At 39.0% G+C, this 17,066-nt stretch overlaps 1 protein-coding gene across 16 annotated transcripts in view; it reads left to right on the forward strand.

Moving 5' to 3' along the window:
• Positions 1-16,082, forward strand: part of LOC124376177 (alpha-tectorin-like) — a 36,689-nt gene extending 20,607 nt beyond the window's left edge. For 15 of the 16 annotated variants that reach the window (XM_046835136.1, XM_046835140.1, XM_046835141.1 and 12 more), the window contains 10 exons: positions 378-566; positions 655-944; positions 1,094-1,371; positions 1,531-1,650; positions 1,745-1,929; positions 3,477-3,637; positions 3,747-3,992; positions 11,656-11,818; positions 11,976-12,078; positions 13,351-13,741. In XM_046835136.1, the coding sequence (XP_046691092.1) occupies positions 378-566; positions 655-944; positions 1,094-1,371; positions 1,531-1,650; positions 1,745-1,929; positions 3,477-3,637; positions 3,747-3,992; positions 11,656-11,818; positions 11,976-12,077 (1,734 nt within the window). In that variant the 3' untranslated portion in view covers position 12,078; positions 13,351-13,741. Of the gene's footprint in view, positions 1-377; positions 567-654; positions 945-1,093; positions 1,372-1,530; positions 1,651-1,744; positions 1,930-3,476; positions 3,638-3,746; positions 3,993-11,655; positions 11,819-11,975; positions 12,079-13,350; positions 13,742-14,448 lie in introns of those variants that run through there. The other variant, XR_006923784.1, reaches the window with a different exon arrangement.
• Positions 16,083-17,066: the final 984 nt, after the last annotated feature.

The following is a 17,066-nucleotide window of genomic DNA, read 5'->3' on the forward strand; positions in this document are numbered from 1 at the left end:
TGCATCGCTAAGCTGCTAAACAAACAGCTGGCCGGGAGTGTCAGGGAGCATAAACACTGTCTATCCTGCTCCGGGGTCCATCCCACACTTTACAAACTGGCAGTCAGCCACACCCCCTCTGCCATACACTCCATTCCATAAGTATGGAGTTCATAAGTATCCCAGTTATCATTGTGCATGTAAATGTACAGTATGTGACCTAAAGCTACAGATCAATGTAATTCTGGGCAGTAAAAAGCAGTAACTGAGAGTGACTGAGTGAGATATAGTAGCGATGATGATGATAAGTAACAACTGACAAACTACTTCAAAATGTATTCTTACCTAAAGTTATTATACCCTATTTATGATGCATTATTTAATCAAATATTCTGTAGGGCACTTGTTCATATGAGATTTCTCAGACATGTGGAAATGTCCATCATGATGGTCTACAATTCCGTCTGGTGGCAACCAACATGCATCGTGGGAGCAGAGCAGTTTCCTTTGTATCTGCAGTGGACATTTGGCTAAATAAACAAGAAACACAAACACAAATTACAATTGGACAAAACAAGAGAGTAAAGGTACTAAAATAATGTTATATTCCTGCTGCCAGAGAAAAAAATGTGTGTGTGTTACACACACGATTTTACTTTTGTTTTTCTTTTTCAGGTTAATGGAGTTGAAGTGGATTCATCTGCTTATCACATCAATAATCTTGCAGAAATATATCAGGAGCAGAATTTTATAGTTGTAAATGCTTCACATGAGCTCATGGTCTACTACGATGGCCGTTATACACTTTTGGTCAGGCTGGGTCCAAGCTTCCATGGATCTGTGTGTGGAATGTGTGGGAACAATAATGGAGATCCTACAGATGACAAGACCCTGCCGAATGGAGAACTTGCACCCAATGATGTTGTTTTTGGCAACAGCTGGAAATCAAACATCAGTAGTGCAAGGTAGTACAAATTTAAAACAATAAAAAAAATGTTTAAGATAAATGTAGAGCTGTAATTTAGATAACATTTTACATAATTATTTTTTGTTTTTTGTTTTTTGTATTTAAAACCATTTTCACACTTTTATTATATTTCTGTTCCCTGTCTAGATGTGGTGTTAATGACCAGCCTGTTGATCCTAATGACTGCGCCTTCAGAGAGGAGTACTCTAGACTCTGCAGCATCATCACCAACACCAGTGGACCATTTCAGCACTGCCAGTTCCGTATCAACCCTGAATCCTACTTCAGTTCCTGTGTGTATGACATGTGTGCTTACCCACAGGCATGGGGACAAGACATACTCTGTTCAGCTGTGGAGGCCTATGATGCTGCTTGCACCACACTGGAGCTCCAGATCCCAGACTGGCGCTCTGATTTATCTTGCTGTAAGATTGCTATATTTATGTTTACTGATACAGTATTTAAAAAATGAAAGAGTCTTCTAGATAATATAGGATTAGAGTAATAATACTCTAAGGGAAATGCTATAGTCAATTATATAAAACTATTTCGACTGAACTACCATCTATTCTTCCTCTAATTAGCAAGAATGGATCCCTGTGAGAATCTGAACTGTACTGCAGATGAGTGGTGTGGGGAGAAAGATGGCATCTATGGCTGCTTCTGTAATGAAAATGATCCCAGACCAAACCCTGATCATTATGGTATACATTTCTAAAATATTATTGTCATGGAAACAAATTCTCCAATAAGTTTATTTACACAAACTCTACTGTGAATTACTTCTTTTTTCATTAGATGCTACTGAAATGTGTGAAAGCAGCTCTGGCACCATGTCTCTGTCCCGCTGTCAGCTGTTTGAAGCTGGTTTTCCTGTGAGTAACCTCCACTTAAATGACCCGAGCTGCAAAGGAACAGTTCATGATGGCAGACTGGTGTTCCACTTTGACAATGATGAACACATCTGTGGCACAAATCTTACGGTACACCTACAGTGCATTAGGAAAGTATTCACAGCGCTACACTTTTTCCACATTTCCACGTTACAGCTTCATTCCAAAATTGATTAAATTCATTATTTTCCTCAGAATTCTACAAACAATCCCCTCTAATGACATGACGTTTGTTTGAAATCTTTGCAAATTTATTAAAAATAAAACAATATAAAAAAAATTACATGTACATAAGTATTCACAGCATTTGCTCACTACATTGTTAAAACACCTTTTTGATGCTTCAAGCTTGCCACACCAGTTTCTGGGCATTTTTCTTTTTTCATAACCTCTTAAGCTCTATCAGGTTGTTTGGTCAGATTCAGCGGACAGACATTTTCAGATCCGTCCAGAGATGTTCAATCAGGTTAAAGTCTGGGCTCTGTCTGGGCCACTTAAGGACATTTACAGAGCCACTTCTTTGTTATCTTAACTGTGTGCTTAGAGTCATCGTCCTGTTGGAAGATAAACAGTCACCCCAGTCTCAGGCCCAGAGAGCTCTGAAGCAGGTTTTTATCAAGGACGTCTCTGTACATTTCTGCATTAATGTTTCACTTGATCCTGACTATTATCCCAGTTCCTGCTACTGAAAAACATCCCTATAGCCTGATGTCATTTGCCACGTGATGAGCAGTGCCTGGTTTCCTCCAGACATGACAACTGGCAGAAAAGAGTAACATTTTTGTTTGGTCTGAGAGTCCTTCGGGAGCCTTTTGGCAAACTCCAGGCAGTGCTGCAGAGATGGTTGTTCTTTTGGAAGGTTCTCCCCTTTCCACCAAGAAACGCTAGAGCTCTTTCTAAGAGACCATCAGGTTCCACAACCTAATGACTAAGGTGGTTCTTACCGATCACTCGGTTTGGCCGGGCAGCCCACTCTAGACAGAGTCCTAGTGGTTGCAAACTTCTTCCATTTACAGATGATGGAGGCCACTGTGCTTATTGGAATCTATAATGCTGCAGAAATGTCCTGTCCCCTTCCCCAGATCTGTGCCTCGATACAATCCTGTCTCAGAGGTCTACAGACAATTCCTTGGTCTTCATGGCTTGGTTTGTGCTCTGACATGCACTGTTAACTGTGGGGCCTTTTATAGACAGGTGTGTGCCTTTCCAGATCATGTCCAAACAACTAAATTTACCACAGATTAACTCCAATCAAGCTTTAGAAACATCTCAAGGTTGATTAATGAAAACTGGATGCACCTAAGCTAAATTTTGAGTGTCATGGCAAAACTTTTAAAACTTAGAGTATGTACATGTGTTTGTATTTATTTATTTTTTATTCTATTTTAATACATTTGCAAAGCTTTTATGGGGTATTGTTTCTAGAATTTTAAGAAAAATAATGAATTTAATCAATTTTGTAATTAAGCTGTAACTTGACTAAATGTGGAAAAAGTGAAGCGCTGTGAAACCTTTACGGATGCACTGTATCTCTCTATTGTGATTGGTTTAATCTGAAATAATTAATTTATAATCCGTATTACTTGTTGGTTATAAAGTCAGAGTTAAATTTTCTTTTATTGCAATAATACTCTCAGGCCAATGGAACCTATTTTATTTATGAGAACCGAATCCAAGGGGAAGTAGACTCTCCAGAAGGCCCTATTCACAGAGCGAAAAGACTGGAACTTTATTTCTCCTGCATGTACCAGCTCACTCAGACATCTAGCATAGATACTGAGCTAAATTCTGTTCAGAGGTAGGAAGGCTTGCAGTTCACTACTAAAAACTTTTTGAAAGGGATACATTTACACACCCATAATCATGGTGCCTATTCTAATTTGTAAAAATATTGTACTATCTCAAAGCATTGTGCACAAGGATCTTCCAGATGGAAAGGGCATGTACCAGGTCAGGATGATACCCTTTGAAGATGCTGGCTTTTCACACCGGTACACCGGCAGGGTGAATATAGAGGTGGGCCAACAAATCTACATAGGAGTCTTTGTTCAAGGAGTGGACAGCCATCAGATTGCCACAGTGATAGATTCATGTTGGGCCACACCTGTAAAAGAAGCAAATTACACTGTCCGCTGGGACCTGATTAATCACAAGTAAGTAACTTTCTTTTTCTCTGGACATAAACATTGACCAGGCATAACTCTATGACCACCAAACAGACATAACATTATGACCACCTGCCTAATATTTTCGCTGATAAAACAGTCATGACCTGTAGATCATTAAAAGCATAATGTTCTTTAGCAATTTGAGCTACAGGAGCTCATCTGTTGGATTGGACCACACGGACCAGCCTTTGCTCCCCACATGCCTCATCAATGAGCCTCGAGCGCCCACGACATTGCTGCCAATTCAGAACTGTTCCTTTCTTGGAGCACTTTTGATAGATACTGACCACTGCAGACCGGGAACATCCCACAAGAGTTGCAGTTTTTATATATATATATATATATATATATATATATATATATATATATATATATATATATACAGTACAGACCAAAAGTTTATATATATTATCTATACAGTACAGACCAAAAGTTTGGACACACCTTCTCATTCAAAGAGTTTTCTTTATTTTCATGACTATGAAAATTGTAGAGTCACACTGAAGGCCTCAAAACTATGAATTAACACATGTGGAATTATATACATAACAAAAAAGTTAACTGAAAATATGTCATATTGTAGGTTCTTCAAAGTAGGCATCAAGAGAATGCCAAGAGTGTGCAAAGCAGTAATCTAAGCAAAAGGTGGCTACTTTGAAGAACCTACAATATGACATATTTTCAGTTGTTTCACACTTTTTTATGTAGTATATAATTCCACGTGTTAATTCATAGTTTTGATGCCTTCAGTGTGACTCTACAATTTTCATAGTCATGAAAATAAAGAAAACTCTTTGAATGATAAGGTGTGTCCAAACTTTTGGTCTGTACTGTATATATCCATAATAAATATAATCCACCCATTAACAGGTGCCACAATTAGATAATTAGTGCTATTCACGTCACTGCTCATAATGTTGTGATGTACAGTGGAACCCGGTTATCTCGCCCTCGGTTACCTCGACAACCCTATTAAGTCGAGGTTTTTGAAGTGGAACAGCCAAATTCTCGCTTTTTCTAAGCATTTTTTATCGGTTATGTCGCCGAACCCTAATATCTCGAGCACAAGGGGGGAAAAATTTGTCATTTCATTTCATTTTATTTATTTGACAGGGACAATGCAACATACATAGTGTCAAAGCAAGCTTGTCACTGAAATGCTACATAAAAAGTTTATAGCAAATGCTAATTTTCAACTCCTGTCCCTGGTTGGGCTCTAAACACAATACAATTTACATACTAACTACTTCAATTTAAACAAATAACATGATATGGGCAATTCCTGTCCCTAGTCATACACAATAAAATTTACCCGTAAAGTTTACATACACACACATATCATGTACAACTCTTACCTACTAGTTAAAAATGAGTGCACCTTTGGTTTGTCTTTAACCAGTTTTTTAGCATGGAAGTAAACACATTAAAGTCCAGTATAGTCTTAATGTCAGATGGTAAAGAGTTCCAGAGTTTGGAGCTCTTCACAGAGAAGGTAGTCTGACCAAAACTGGTCCTACAGTATGGGATTTTACAGTCATGATTTGTAAAACCCCTAGTGACTCGAGTGCTGCTCTGTCTCTCAATAAATGAACTTAATGGCTCAGGTACTAAATGATTAATGCACTTGTAAATTAATTTAAGAAAGCAAAAATTGCTAAAACTCTCAAAATTCATTCATATAGTGATGGTGTCGAATTGGTTTTTTGTCCATAATTTTTATTGCTCTGTTGTATACAGAACGTATGCATTTGGTTGCAGTAGGAGGGGCTTGAGCCCATGCTGTCATGCAGTACGATATATGAGTAAAAATCATAGCATGCATGTACAGCAGGGCTGCCTGGTGTGGTATAAAACTTCTAATTAATTTAAAACAATTTAGATTACTTTGTATAGTTTTTAAAATGTTCCTTATGTGCTTATCAAATTTTAGTTGAGGATCTAAAACCAACCATAGATATTTGAATTCTGTAACTGGATTAATTTCTGTATTTTGTATATTAATATTAAATCTTCCTTTTAAATCGAGTTTTTTAATGGAAAAGCACATAGAAACTGTTTTTGTGAGATTTAAAACTAGTTGATTTTGGATGAGCCATTGTTGGATAAGATAAGATAAGATAAGATAAGATAAGATAAGATAAACCTTTATTCGTCCCACAGTGGGGAAATTTCTATGTTACAGCAGCAAGACAAAGAAATAAAAATAGATGCAAATATATATAAAAAAGAAGAATATACAAAAAAATAAAAAACAGAAATAAAAATAAATAATAATAACAATAATAATAATAATAATAATAACAAAGAAATAAAAATAAATGCAAATATCTAAAAATAATATACATATACTACAATACCAGTATATATACAGTACAATGTAATAATACGAATAGGAGAAAAAAAACAAAAGTACGCTTTTTAAGTCGTTTTGAGGTAGTATTGCACGTAAATTGCACGTAATATTGCACATAATATTGTACCTGATTTGTTTAATAATATTTCACACAGATAAAGTTATTGCACATCTTAAAAAACATACTAATTCAAACATACTAATATCAAACATACTAGTTGACAATACAGCCGCAGCCTGCTCAGGTGACTTGGCGGGTGCATAAATAACTGCATCATCCGCATAAAGCTGACATCTGGCATCAGAGCAGTGCAGGGGCAAGTCATTTATAAAAAGACTAAACAGCATGGGGCCAAGTATAGAACCCTGCGGAATGCCCATTTTTATGTTTGAGAGTGTGGATATGTTTTGATCAACTTTAACACACTGTACTCTAGACTGGAGGTAAGATGTAAACCACAGCACTGCCTCATTTAAAAAATTTAAATTTAACATTTTAGATAAAAGCAAACTATGATTGACCATATCAAACGCCTTTTTAAGGTCAATAAATACAGCCCCCACCACATGACCCTTGTCCAGGGACTTTTTTACTTTTTCAATTAAACAGCAGTTTGCTATTTCTGTTGAATAACCTGGTCTAAACCCAAACTGGTGAGGATGGAGTAGCTGTCTGGCTTCTAAATGGTCACTCAGTTGCACTACTACAACTTTTTCAATAATTTTAGATAAGACTGGTAAAATCGATATAGGGCGATAGTTACTCATTGAGTCTTGGCTACCACTTTTGAACACAGGAATAATTATACCTTGTTTCCATGCACTGGGAAATGTACTGTTTCTTATAGAAAGATTAACAAGGTGGGTCAATGGTTTGACAAGGACATCCTTATACTTTTTAAGAAAACAACTGTTCATCCTAAAAATGTCATCAGACTTAGAACTTGGAAGTTTATTAATTATTTCTGCAACTGTTATATCCGACACCTCTTTAATATAAAAGAAATCTGTTGAGGTTGCTCTCAATGGATAATTGAGAGGATTGACAAGCTGGAATTCTTTTGTTAGTTCTTCAACAGATTGTAAAAAATATGAATTAAATTCATCAGCCATAGTGGCACAATCGGTTATACTATTTCCATTAAAGTTAAGTTCTGTAATCTTTTTATGTTTATTTAATTTATTAGTCAGATTTTTTAAATGCCTCCAAAGTGAATTATTGTTGCCTTTAGCACTATCAATTAAATTAGTGTAATATGTCACTTTTGCTTTTCGCAGCTCAGATACAACCTTGTTCCTAAAACTTCTGTAAGTCAGGAGATCGCTATTAAGTTTAGATCTAGGATTTAGGAATAATAAACTGTATTTTTTCATGAACAGGTTTACCAAAGTACTGCAGGCGCTTCTTCGTCAGTTTCCTAACAGTCAAAGTCATATTGTGGTCCGAGAGTCCAGTAATCAAATTATGAATCTTCATTATTCGTTCAGGTCTATTTGTAAATGCTAAATCAATGAGGGTCTTGGTGTGCCTTGTTATTCTTGTGGGTCCTACAATTATTTGTTGATAGTTGTATTTTGTCATAAGTGCTTTGAGTTTATGTTTACAGTTTTAATCAGACCAGTTAATATTATAGTCACCATACCATACTGTCTCTCTATAAAAGTCTAGTTGTTTAACTATAACATTTAATTCATCATAAAACTTAACATTATGAGAAGGTGGATTATAGAGGACAGAGATATTAAAATTCATAGTAGGCAAAAGGATTACATTTAGGGCTAAACATTCCAGGGGGGTATTCAGTTCAATTAAGTGACATTTAAATTTGTCTTTGATGTATATTAATACTCCCCCTTGCCTGTTATTCTATCCTTTCTGAAACACTGATACCCAGCAATGTCAATCATATTAGTTGGAATGTTACTATGGAGCCACGATTCTGTTAAACAGAGGTAATCCAAGTTTGAATCCAGAAGAAGTGCTGAGACCTGATCACGTTTAGGGATCAGGCTGCGTATGTTTAACTGCCCGCCTAATATTCCCTTAGGTTTGCACTTAACATCCCAAAGCACCCGGGCATGATTAACAGATTGAAGGAGTGGATAATTCTTAATTTTCTGTGCAGCACGACTTTCTGAGTCACCCGAGCTGTTTGTAGTATGTTGATTGTTTCCCCAGATTCACAAAGGTTTACACGCTCCGCTGTAACTAATGCCGCTGCTCTGTCACCCAGCCGAATGCGAAAACTCTCACCGGACCCAACACCCATAGAATCCCCTGGTCCAGTCCTCGGATGGATATCAGTCAGGCAGGGTGACTCACCGGTGTGTACACGGCCCGATATCCTCATACGGGGCTCGGATGCACTCCGCTTCCCTGCATGACGCTGCTCCGGCAGCTCCTGGCACTGAGTCAACATTTCCTCCAGCTCCGCTGCGTGAGGCACTGATGCAATCAGGGGCGGGTTCACCTGCACGTATTCACCTGGGTCAGGCGTTACCTCCACAGAGCTAGCCCGGCGATCAAGCATGGGCCTGGGTTCAGATGCACATCTCCAGCCAAAAGTATCAGTACCATTATTACTTTGGATGCGTGCGCTCTATCTTGACGTAATATTGACCTGATAGCGCTGTTTCTGTCAAGCACTTAATAGCATAAAAAAAAACTGTAAAATACAAAGGGCATGAGTGGAGCCCAACGACCCACTCCTGCCTTCAGCAGCCATCTTGTTTTACTCTCTCCAACGTCGGTTATCTATAGAATGAACACCCGCAGGACCGGGGAGAAAAGCGCAGCCATTGCGCAGCCGTTGAGAGAGTGCCGGTGGGAAGACACGTACTGGGATACGCATGCGCGATAACAATGCCCGCCGTGAACCAACATATACCAACAATAACGGACAGTGAGAGTGTGGAAGTTTAAATAGGAGCTGGTGATGATGATAAACGAGCACCATATGTGCGCGATTGAAGCCGGGAGTTTCAGAGAAAGCGGCCGAGAAAACACCTGACACGCTGAAGGGGGCCGAAGGGGGCGTGGCAGGTGGATTCCTGACAGATAAACATGTACTGTATGTATTTTTATAGCATGCTTTCATCAAACAAATCGCAGCAACGCTGTTGTGTAAAAAACCCTTCAAAAACACGTGCATGCACATTCTCATTTATTAACGCACATCATGTACATAAAGAAACTTCAAGCACGTTAATATACTGCCGCCATTTTGATTTTCGTTTATCTCGATCATCGGTTACCTCCATGCTTTTTGGCAACCCCCTAGGACATCGACATAACCGGGTTCCACTGTAATACCTGGTCTCTGTGTGTGTGTGTGTGTGTGTGTGTGTGTGTGTGTATGTGTATGTGTGTGTATATATATATATATATATATATATATATATATATATATATATATATATACACTCACCGGCCACTTTATTAGGTACACCTGTCCAACTGCTCGTTAATGCAAATTTGTAATCAGCCAATCACATGGCAGCAACTTAAATGCATTTAGGCATGTAGACATGGTGAAGACGATCTGCTGCAGTTGAAACCGAGCATCAGAATAAGGGAAGAAAGGTGATTTAAGTGATTTTGAATGTGGCATTAGTGTTGGTGCCAGACGGGCTGGTCTGAGTATTTCAGAAACTGCTGATCTACTGGGATTTTCACGCACAACCATCTCTAGGGTTTACAGAGAATGGTCCGAAAAAGAGAAAATATCCAGTGAGCGGCAGTTCTGTGGGCGCAAATGCCTTGTTGATGCCAGAGGTCAGAGGAGAATGGCCTGAGCTGCACCATGGAGTAGCTCAGGCTCTAAGTGCACTAGACACTGGTCATTATTGGCTCAATCGGAGCAGTTAACAGTCCGGCATCGAGATGTCATTCTCGCTCATATGAAGGAGTTGGAGCTACAGCTGAATGCCAAAAAGCGTGTGCTGTCTCGGTTACAGAGAACCACTTACTTAGGCTTAGTGTGAGATTCGACCCTCATGCGGGCGCAGTTATCTCCTGCATCCTAACGGCCACCAGGAGAGTGAAAGAAGGCCAGTCTTTTACTGTAAAGCAGTTCCAGAGACTGCTGGGTCTAATGGCAGTAGCATTCAATGTAGTTCCACTTAGCCTTCTGCACATGAAATCCCTTTAGTGGTGGCTCAGGACCCGTGGATTCCCTTGGAAAGGCAATCCACTCCGCATGATCAAGGTCACATGGCAAGTGCCTGTGTGGGACTTGGCCATTGTCTTGGAGGCCCAGTCTTAGTCTCTCTTTGAGCCATTGACCAAGGTGCCTTTAAGGTTCCTCACAGTTAAGACTATGAACCTCTTGGCCATCTCCTATAACTAGAGTAGTGAATCTTTGGGCCCTCTCTGTGGCCCCTACTTTCCTGGAATTTACTCCAGGCATAGCAAGTGCCTTCTTCTACTCTAAATCAGGGTACATTCCCAAGGTACCCTCGATTGTCCCATGACCTGTTAAGCTCCAGTCATTCTTCACTTCTCCCTTCCAGGCCCCAGACCAGGAAAAGCTTAACCGACTGTACCCAGTGTAAGCTCGACTCAGTGTGGCAGCCTCTAATGCTTTGTCCTCTGGAGTTTCCCTCCAAGACAACTGCAAAGCTGTGGGTTGGGCCAACCTACTGATCTTTGTGCCACTCCTGATCCCTCTGTCCCTGTGCCCATCCACACTAGGCAGGGATTGGTCAGTCTGGCATTATTGGACTAATGTTTCCAAAGCATTGTTGAAGCAGCTCGATTTCATAAAGGGGAACGTCTCCAGGTTACGTATGTAACCATGGTTCCCCGAAGGGAACGAGACGCTGCGTTTCCATGCCCCTCTGCCAGCATCCATGCAGCACTTCCTTCCCTTTTCCGAAGCTGTCGACGGTTTTACTCCATGTGCTTTTATAGCTTACTTGTCATGACTTTACCCCGCTGGTGATGCTGTGCTTTTCCATTGGACTGATTACACGTGATTCAGAGCATGGACAATGCAGAAGTGTTCCCAAAGCGTTAAGCAGAATTAAGCATTTAAATAATCCTATTTCTGGTACCATCTGGGGACTTAGAATCAAAATGAAAAATTATTATTATTTTTTTTTTATTATTTTCTGTGAGAAAAGACTTTTAATTTATGTAAGTGAACACCAATATGAAGCTCATCTGTCCCAAATAATACTCACTGAAACTTACCTTTTCATAGCCCAGTACAGTAAATGCACAGCAATATCACAAGCCATACCATGATGATAAAATATTTGGACCACCATTTAAAGACAGATCTATATTTTTAGGTGTCCTAATGCAATTGATGGCACAGTGAAGATGATTGAGAACGGTGTCTCCACAACTGGACGATTCTCCTTCAAGATGTTTTCGTTTCATAATGACGAATCCAAGGTTTTCCTTCACTGCAGCATTCACCTTTGCCTTCTGAGAAACAACAACTGTGCAGTGGTGAGTGTATACAATTCTGAACATAAGGAAGTAGGTTTAACATGCACCATTTAATAGTGCAGACAGAAACTGAAACTATTTGAAATAAATAAACCTGCTTGCTGAACCACTGAAAATGACAGAAAATAATAAATACTTTTCTGTGTGTTGTCTGCAGCGCTGTTTCAGTGGACATCACCATCGTTCAAGCAGATCTGTGGACGTCCATGATAGGGCCTTAATTTCCATTGGGCCTTTTATCTGGTCCACTAAACGATAAGGTAAAAAAATAAAGCTAACCTGGGAGTGATGCCTTGTTGTTTCACATTTTACTGTTTTTTCCATTTTACCATCCATTAGATTGTAGTGAACGGAAGTGACAATTCACCATAAAGACAAGATCACAATTTATTGACAGTCATGCAAAAGAAAATGATTTGCTCTTTGAACTCTATGGTTTACATATCAGGACATAACACTTATAATATCTTAAAAATAGGATAAAACAACCTCAGATGAGCAACACATGACATACTGTATTTGTGATTTACAAAAATCAAGCCAAAATGAAGAAGAGCTGCAGTTTTGGAGATGCTCAGACCCAGTCATCTAGACCAGTGGTCCCCAACCCACCAAAAAACCAACAAAAAAAACAAAGTGGAATTTCCGTATTTATTTTCACATATTTATCCACCACACCTTAAAGACCGGTCTGTGAAAATATTGTCTGACATTAATCCTGTCCATGGTGCAAAAAAGGTTGGGGACCACTGATCTAGACATCACAATTTGACCCTCGTCAAACTCGCTCAAATCCTTACACTTGCCCTTTTTTCCTGCTTTTAACACACATTTCCTTGAATGCAAAATGTCCACTTGCTGCCTAATAAATATATCCCACCCACTAACAGCTGCCATGATGAGATAAGATAATCAGTGTTATTAATTTTACCTGTCAGTGGTTATAATGTTGTGCCTGATTGATGTATATCCACATCCAGATTCAGTTAATCCAAATGTAATGATTCACATGAAATCCCAGAATATTGTGATACTGTGAGTTAGGTCAGGTTGATTGGGAGGATGCAAGACAGTAATACAATCAATGGCAACAGTTGCATTACAAAATTACACAAGTAATAATTTAATTAATCAATATGTGGTGAAGCTACAAACTGTACAACATAGGTATTTCACACCTACCTTTTCCATTTTTACTTTATTTTTTGTTAAATATGTATGGTTGAGCATGTGGTGTTGCAATTCTTCCGAGCCTGTATTTAGTTCAATCTAAGAACTGATAAGGACCAGATGATTTTTATTATGTCCTGATACATATTTCATTCTATAGTTTTAAGTGTACTTTCTATTTCACATGACTGTTTGTAGAACTCTATAAACACCACTGGACACAGCTGGCATTTTAACAATACAAGAATAAAATAATAATCCAAACTTTAGAATAAAAGTATAGACTGTCATATTACTGACATTAATAATAATAATAATAATAATAATGAAACAAAATCTTTTTGTTTTCTTTTGCTGTTTAGAGGCGTGCAAGCCCACGAGGAAACGAAAAGGCCTTTAATTGATTTCTTGGGCATCTAGGTAATTCTCTGAATGCAAAGTATTTTAATAAATCATAAAGCAATTTTATTACTCCATAAACACAAACATCTTGACTTATTATTGATTATTAAGAATATTAACGATGAGGGGGTTAAGGGTGTGAATGAAATTAGAAAGCATGTACCCTGAGGAACAGTACAGATTATACTGACTGGCTGTAATGAATAGAATGTAATGAAATTAGACTGTAAATCAATGTTGTGTGTTTAAATAATGTGAAATATATTCTTCAGCCCATCAAATGATTCTATTGTGATTTAGAAAATTATTTCCATGTTTGTGTTGCTCAATAAATCAATAAATGATCTCTAACTTGTAATTTCAAAATCACTGACTTATATATGGGTAAATTTTTGTTCATAAATCTTTATTAAATTCTTCCCAATTACAGTCGGTTCTGAGAACGACTTGTGGCTTACAATCCATGAGGCTTGAAGCTGTTACTTAAATGGATCAGATAGCGAGTTGCTCACTAGTCAGAGCTTGCAAATCACTCAGCAAGCTCAAAAATATTGGGGTGGATATAATAGCTGATTTTTTGTTCCACAATGACAGATAGAAGAGAAGCAGTTGATTTGGCAACAAATGCACTGATAATGGCATCCACAAGATTTATTTTTAAAGAAAAGCTCAACATTGTGAAGAAAGGTCACAAAAACTGTTAAAAACAGTTGTTACACTTTTACATGAAGCATCATAATCATCATCTTTTTTCCGACTTCTACCATTAGGGGTCGCCACAGCTGTCGGGTTAACACGTTCCGAAAAATTTAATTAATGAAGGCCTGGAAGATTGCTGATTAGTAAGGCCATATGGCATTAACCTGTATTCCTGGTGCCCCCTGGTGGTGTGCAGTTTTTCATACCTCCTTGATTCAGATCAGATCATAGACGCTGCAGAGGTCTAGCTTGAGGAAGTGTTCCTTCTGAGCTGTGCGAGGGTGGACAGCACCAGAGAGAGTGGGTAAGGGACCACGGTAATCAATGCATGGTCTGAGACTGCCATTCTTTTCTTTCAGGAAGAAAAACCCTGCAGCTGCTGGGGATGTAGAGGGACAAATAAAACCAACTGCGAGTTCTTCCTCTATGTATTATTTTACTGCCTTGGTTTCAGGCATGAAAAGGGGAATACCCAGCACTGGGGTGGGGTCATGTTGTATGTAACTTAATGAAACAGTCCCAAGGTTGATGAAAAGTTAGAATGGTGGCTCTGTACCTAATAAAACCCTTAAACATGCTATTCTTTATACATGTTGGTGGGCACGGTGGGCATTGGACTTCTACAGATGTCAAACGACAGAGTAGTTGAATCTGATTGTCTTTATAGTGTTCAAGCAGGTTGGGGATGGTTAATTTAATTTCTTTTGATGTCAGGAGATCACTGGATTATGGGATTGAAACCAGGGAAACCCTAGGATAATGGAATTGGTTGGTGAGGAGATGACATTAGTTTTTTTGATATGAAATAGTCTCACACCAATAGTCACTAGGGAGGTTTGTTTAGTTATGTAGCCTTCGTCATCCACCGCTGTGATCCTCTAGAGCACAATGCAAGGGACTGTGGGGATCTTGAGTTCTTCAACCACATGACAGATGGTGGACCCATGGTGGAGTCTATGAGAGCTGAGAAGACCTGGGTTCCATTAGCACCATTCACTTGTGCCAGTAATAAGAGACTGGAAAGACCAGGGGTAGGGCTCACTTCAAGTTCTCATGGATGGCCCTGGTTCCATAAATCCATGTACTGGGATAAGAAGGTGTTCTGCACTGTAAATTACATCCTGCCATCTAGCATCCTTTCCGGTTAGCAAGGTTAGCATATGTGTGCATTTAGCAGTTTTCTTGCCAAAGGCTTCAGGTTGATGGGAGACGTAGACCTTTCATTGTCTAAGAAATCCACAACAGCAGCCTGCAGAACCATCAAATTTGTCAGGTAGAGTCATTTTAGGTTATTTGGGTCAGCCGGTTTGCAGGAAGAGGGTGTTAGCCACTTGCTGAGCCTTGAGCTGCTCATAGCATTTCTCCCTAATTGTAACTGCGGTAAATTTGCTGGATTTCCAGAAAGGTAAATTATTCTGTGACGCTGAAGCAAAGACAGACAGTATGGAATCCATGCATGGATTAGAGAACTAAAAAAACAAAACAAAGAATATATACAAAATCCATAAACAGGGTCAATAAACCAACAAAGTCTGTAAAAGACAATCCAGGAGGTAAACAATTCCAATAAACACAAAAGAGAAAGCGTGTGGTTGATAAACATAATAAACATGGGAAAATGTAGATTATGAAATGCTTTGTAATGTAAAACAAACACAATACTTCGCAAAATGATAGTAGCATGAGCATTTGTTAAGTAGGCTAAAAACAGAATGTGTCTCTTGAACTGGAAGAGCTAAATATTCAGGTGACATTTCCCCCTGGTGGCAAAGCAGGAAAATAGTAGCAGGAACTGTTACAACTGTGCATGATCGGAACCACAATAAAGAATACTTGACTTGATTTTACTTATTGTAAAACACTTTGGGTCAGCTTCTGTAGCATTAAATGTACACAATATAAATAATGGTTGATTATTAAATGAAATATTATTTAACTGATTGTTTTCAGGTTGTTTGGTTGTAAGATGGAGGAGAAGGAAACATTCTAGAGTGAATTAGATGAAGTGGTAGAAGGTATACCTAGGCATGTAGGTGAAGGGAACAGAGGTGATGAGGAGGTGATGGTAGGTATGGCTTTAAGCAGAGGAATGTGGAAGGGCAGATGGTGGTAGGTTTTGCTAAAAGGATGGAAATGGCAGTGGTGAACACGTATTTTAAGAAGAAGGAGGATCATAGGGTGACGTATAAGAGTGGAGGAAGGTGCACACAGGTGGACTATGTTCTATGTAGGAGATGCAGCCTAAAGAAGATTGGAGACTGTAAGGTGTTGACGGGGGACAGTGTAGCTAGACAGCATCGGATGGTGGTCTGTAGGATGGTTTTGGAAGTGAAGAAGAAGAGGAGGAGTGTGAGGACTGAAAGAAGAATAAGATGGTGGAAACTGAAGGAGGAAGAGTGTAGTGTGAGATTCAGGGAAGAGGTCAGACAGGAGCTCGGTGGTGGTGAAGAGGTGCTGGATGATTGGATAACTACTGCAGGAGTGATGAGGGAGACAGCTAGAAAAATACTTGGTGTAACATCTGGAAATAGAAAGGAAGATAAAAAGACGTGGTGGTGGAATGAGGAAGTGCAGGAGCATAAGGAGAAAGATTTGAGAAACAGGAGTGGGATCGACAGAGTGATGAGAAAAGTAGGCAGGAGAACAAAGTTATGCGACAGCAGGTAAAGATGGATGTGGTGAAAGCAAAGGAAAAGGCATATGAGGAGCTGTAGGAGAATTTGGACACTAAGGGTGGAGAAAAGTTAGAGCAATAAAGGATGGAGATGGAAATGTGTTGACTAGTGAGGAGAGTGTGTTGAGAAGACAGTCTTTCCTATGGACTGATTACACACGTGATTTAGAGCGTGGACAACGCGGAAGCATTCCCAAAGCGTTGTTGATGCAGCTTGACAATAGCCTGTTTGGAAATATTCCAACTTATTAAGTAGCTTTTTAAATATAGTCACTCAACATTTTAAATCGTGGTAAGAAAATA

This window comes from Silurus meridionalis, chromosome 22 (genome assembly GCF_014805685.1).
Source record: "Silurus meridionalis isolate SWU-2019-XX chromosome 22, ASM1480568v1, whole genome shotgun sequence".
NCBI classification, from domain to species: Eukaryota; Metazoa; Chordata; class Actinopteri; order Siluriformes; family Siluridae; genus Silurus; species Silurus meridionalis.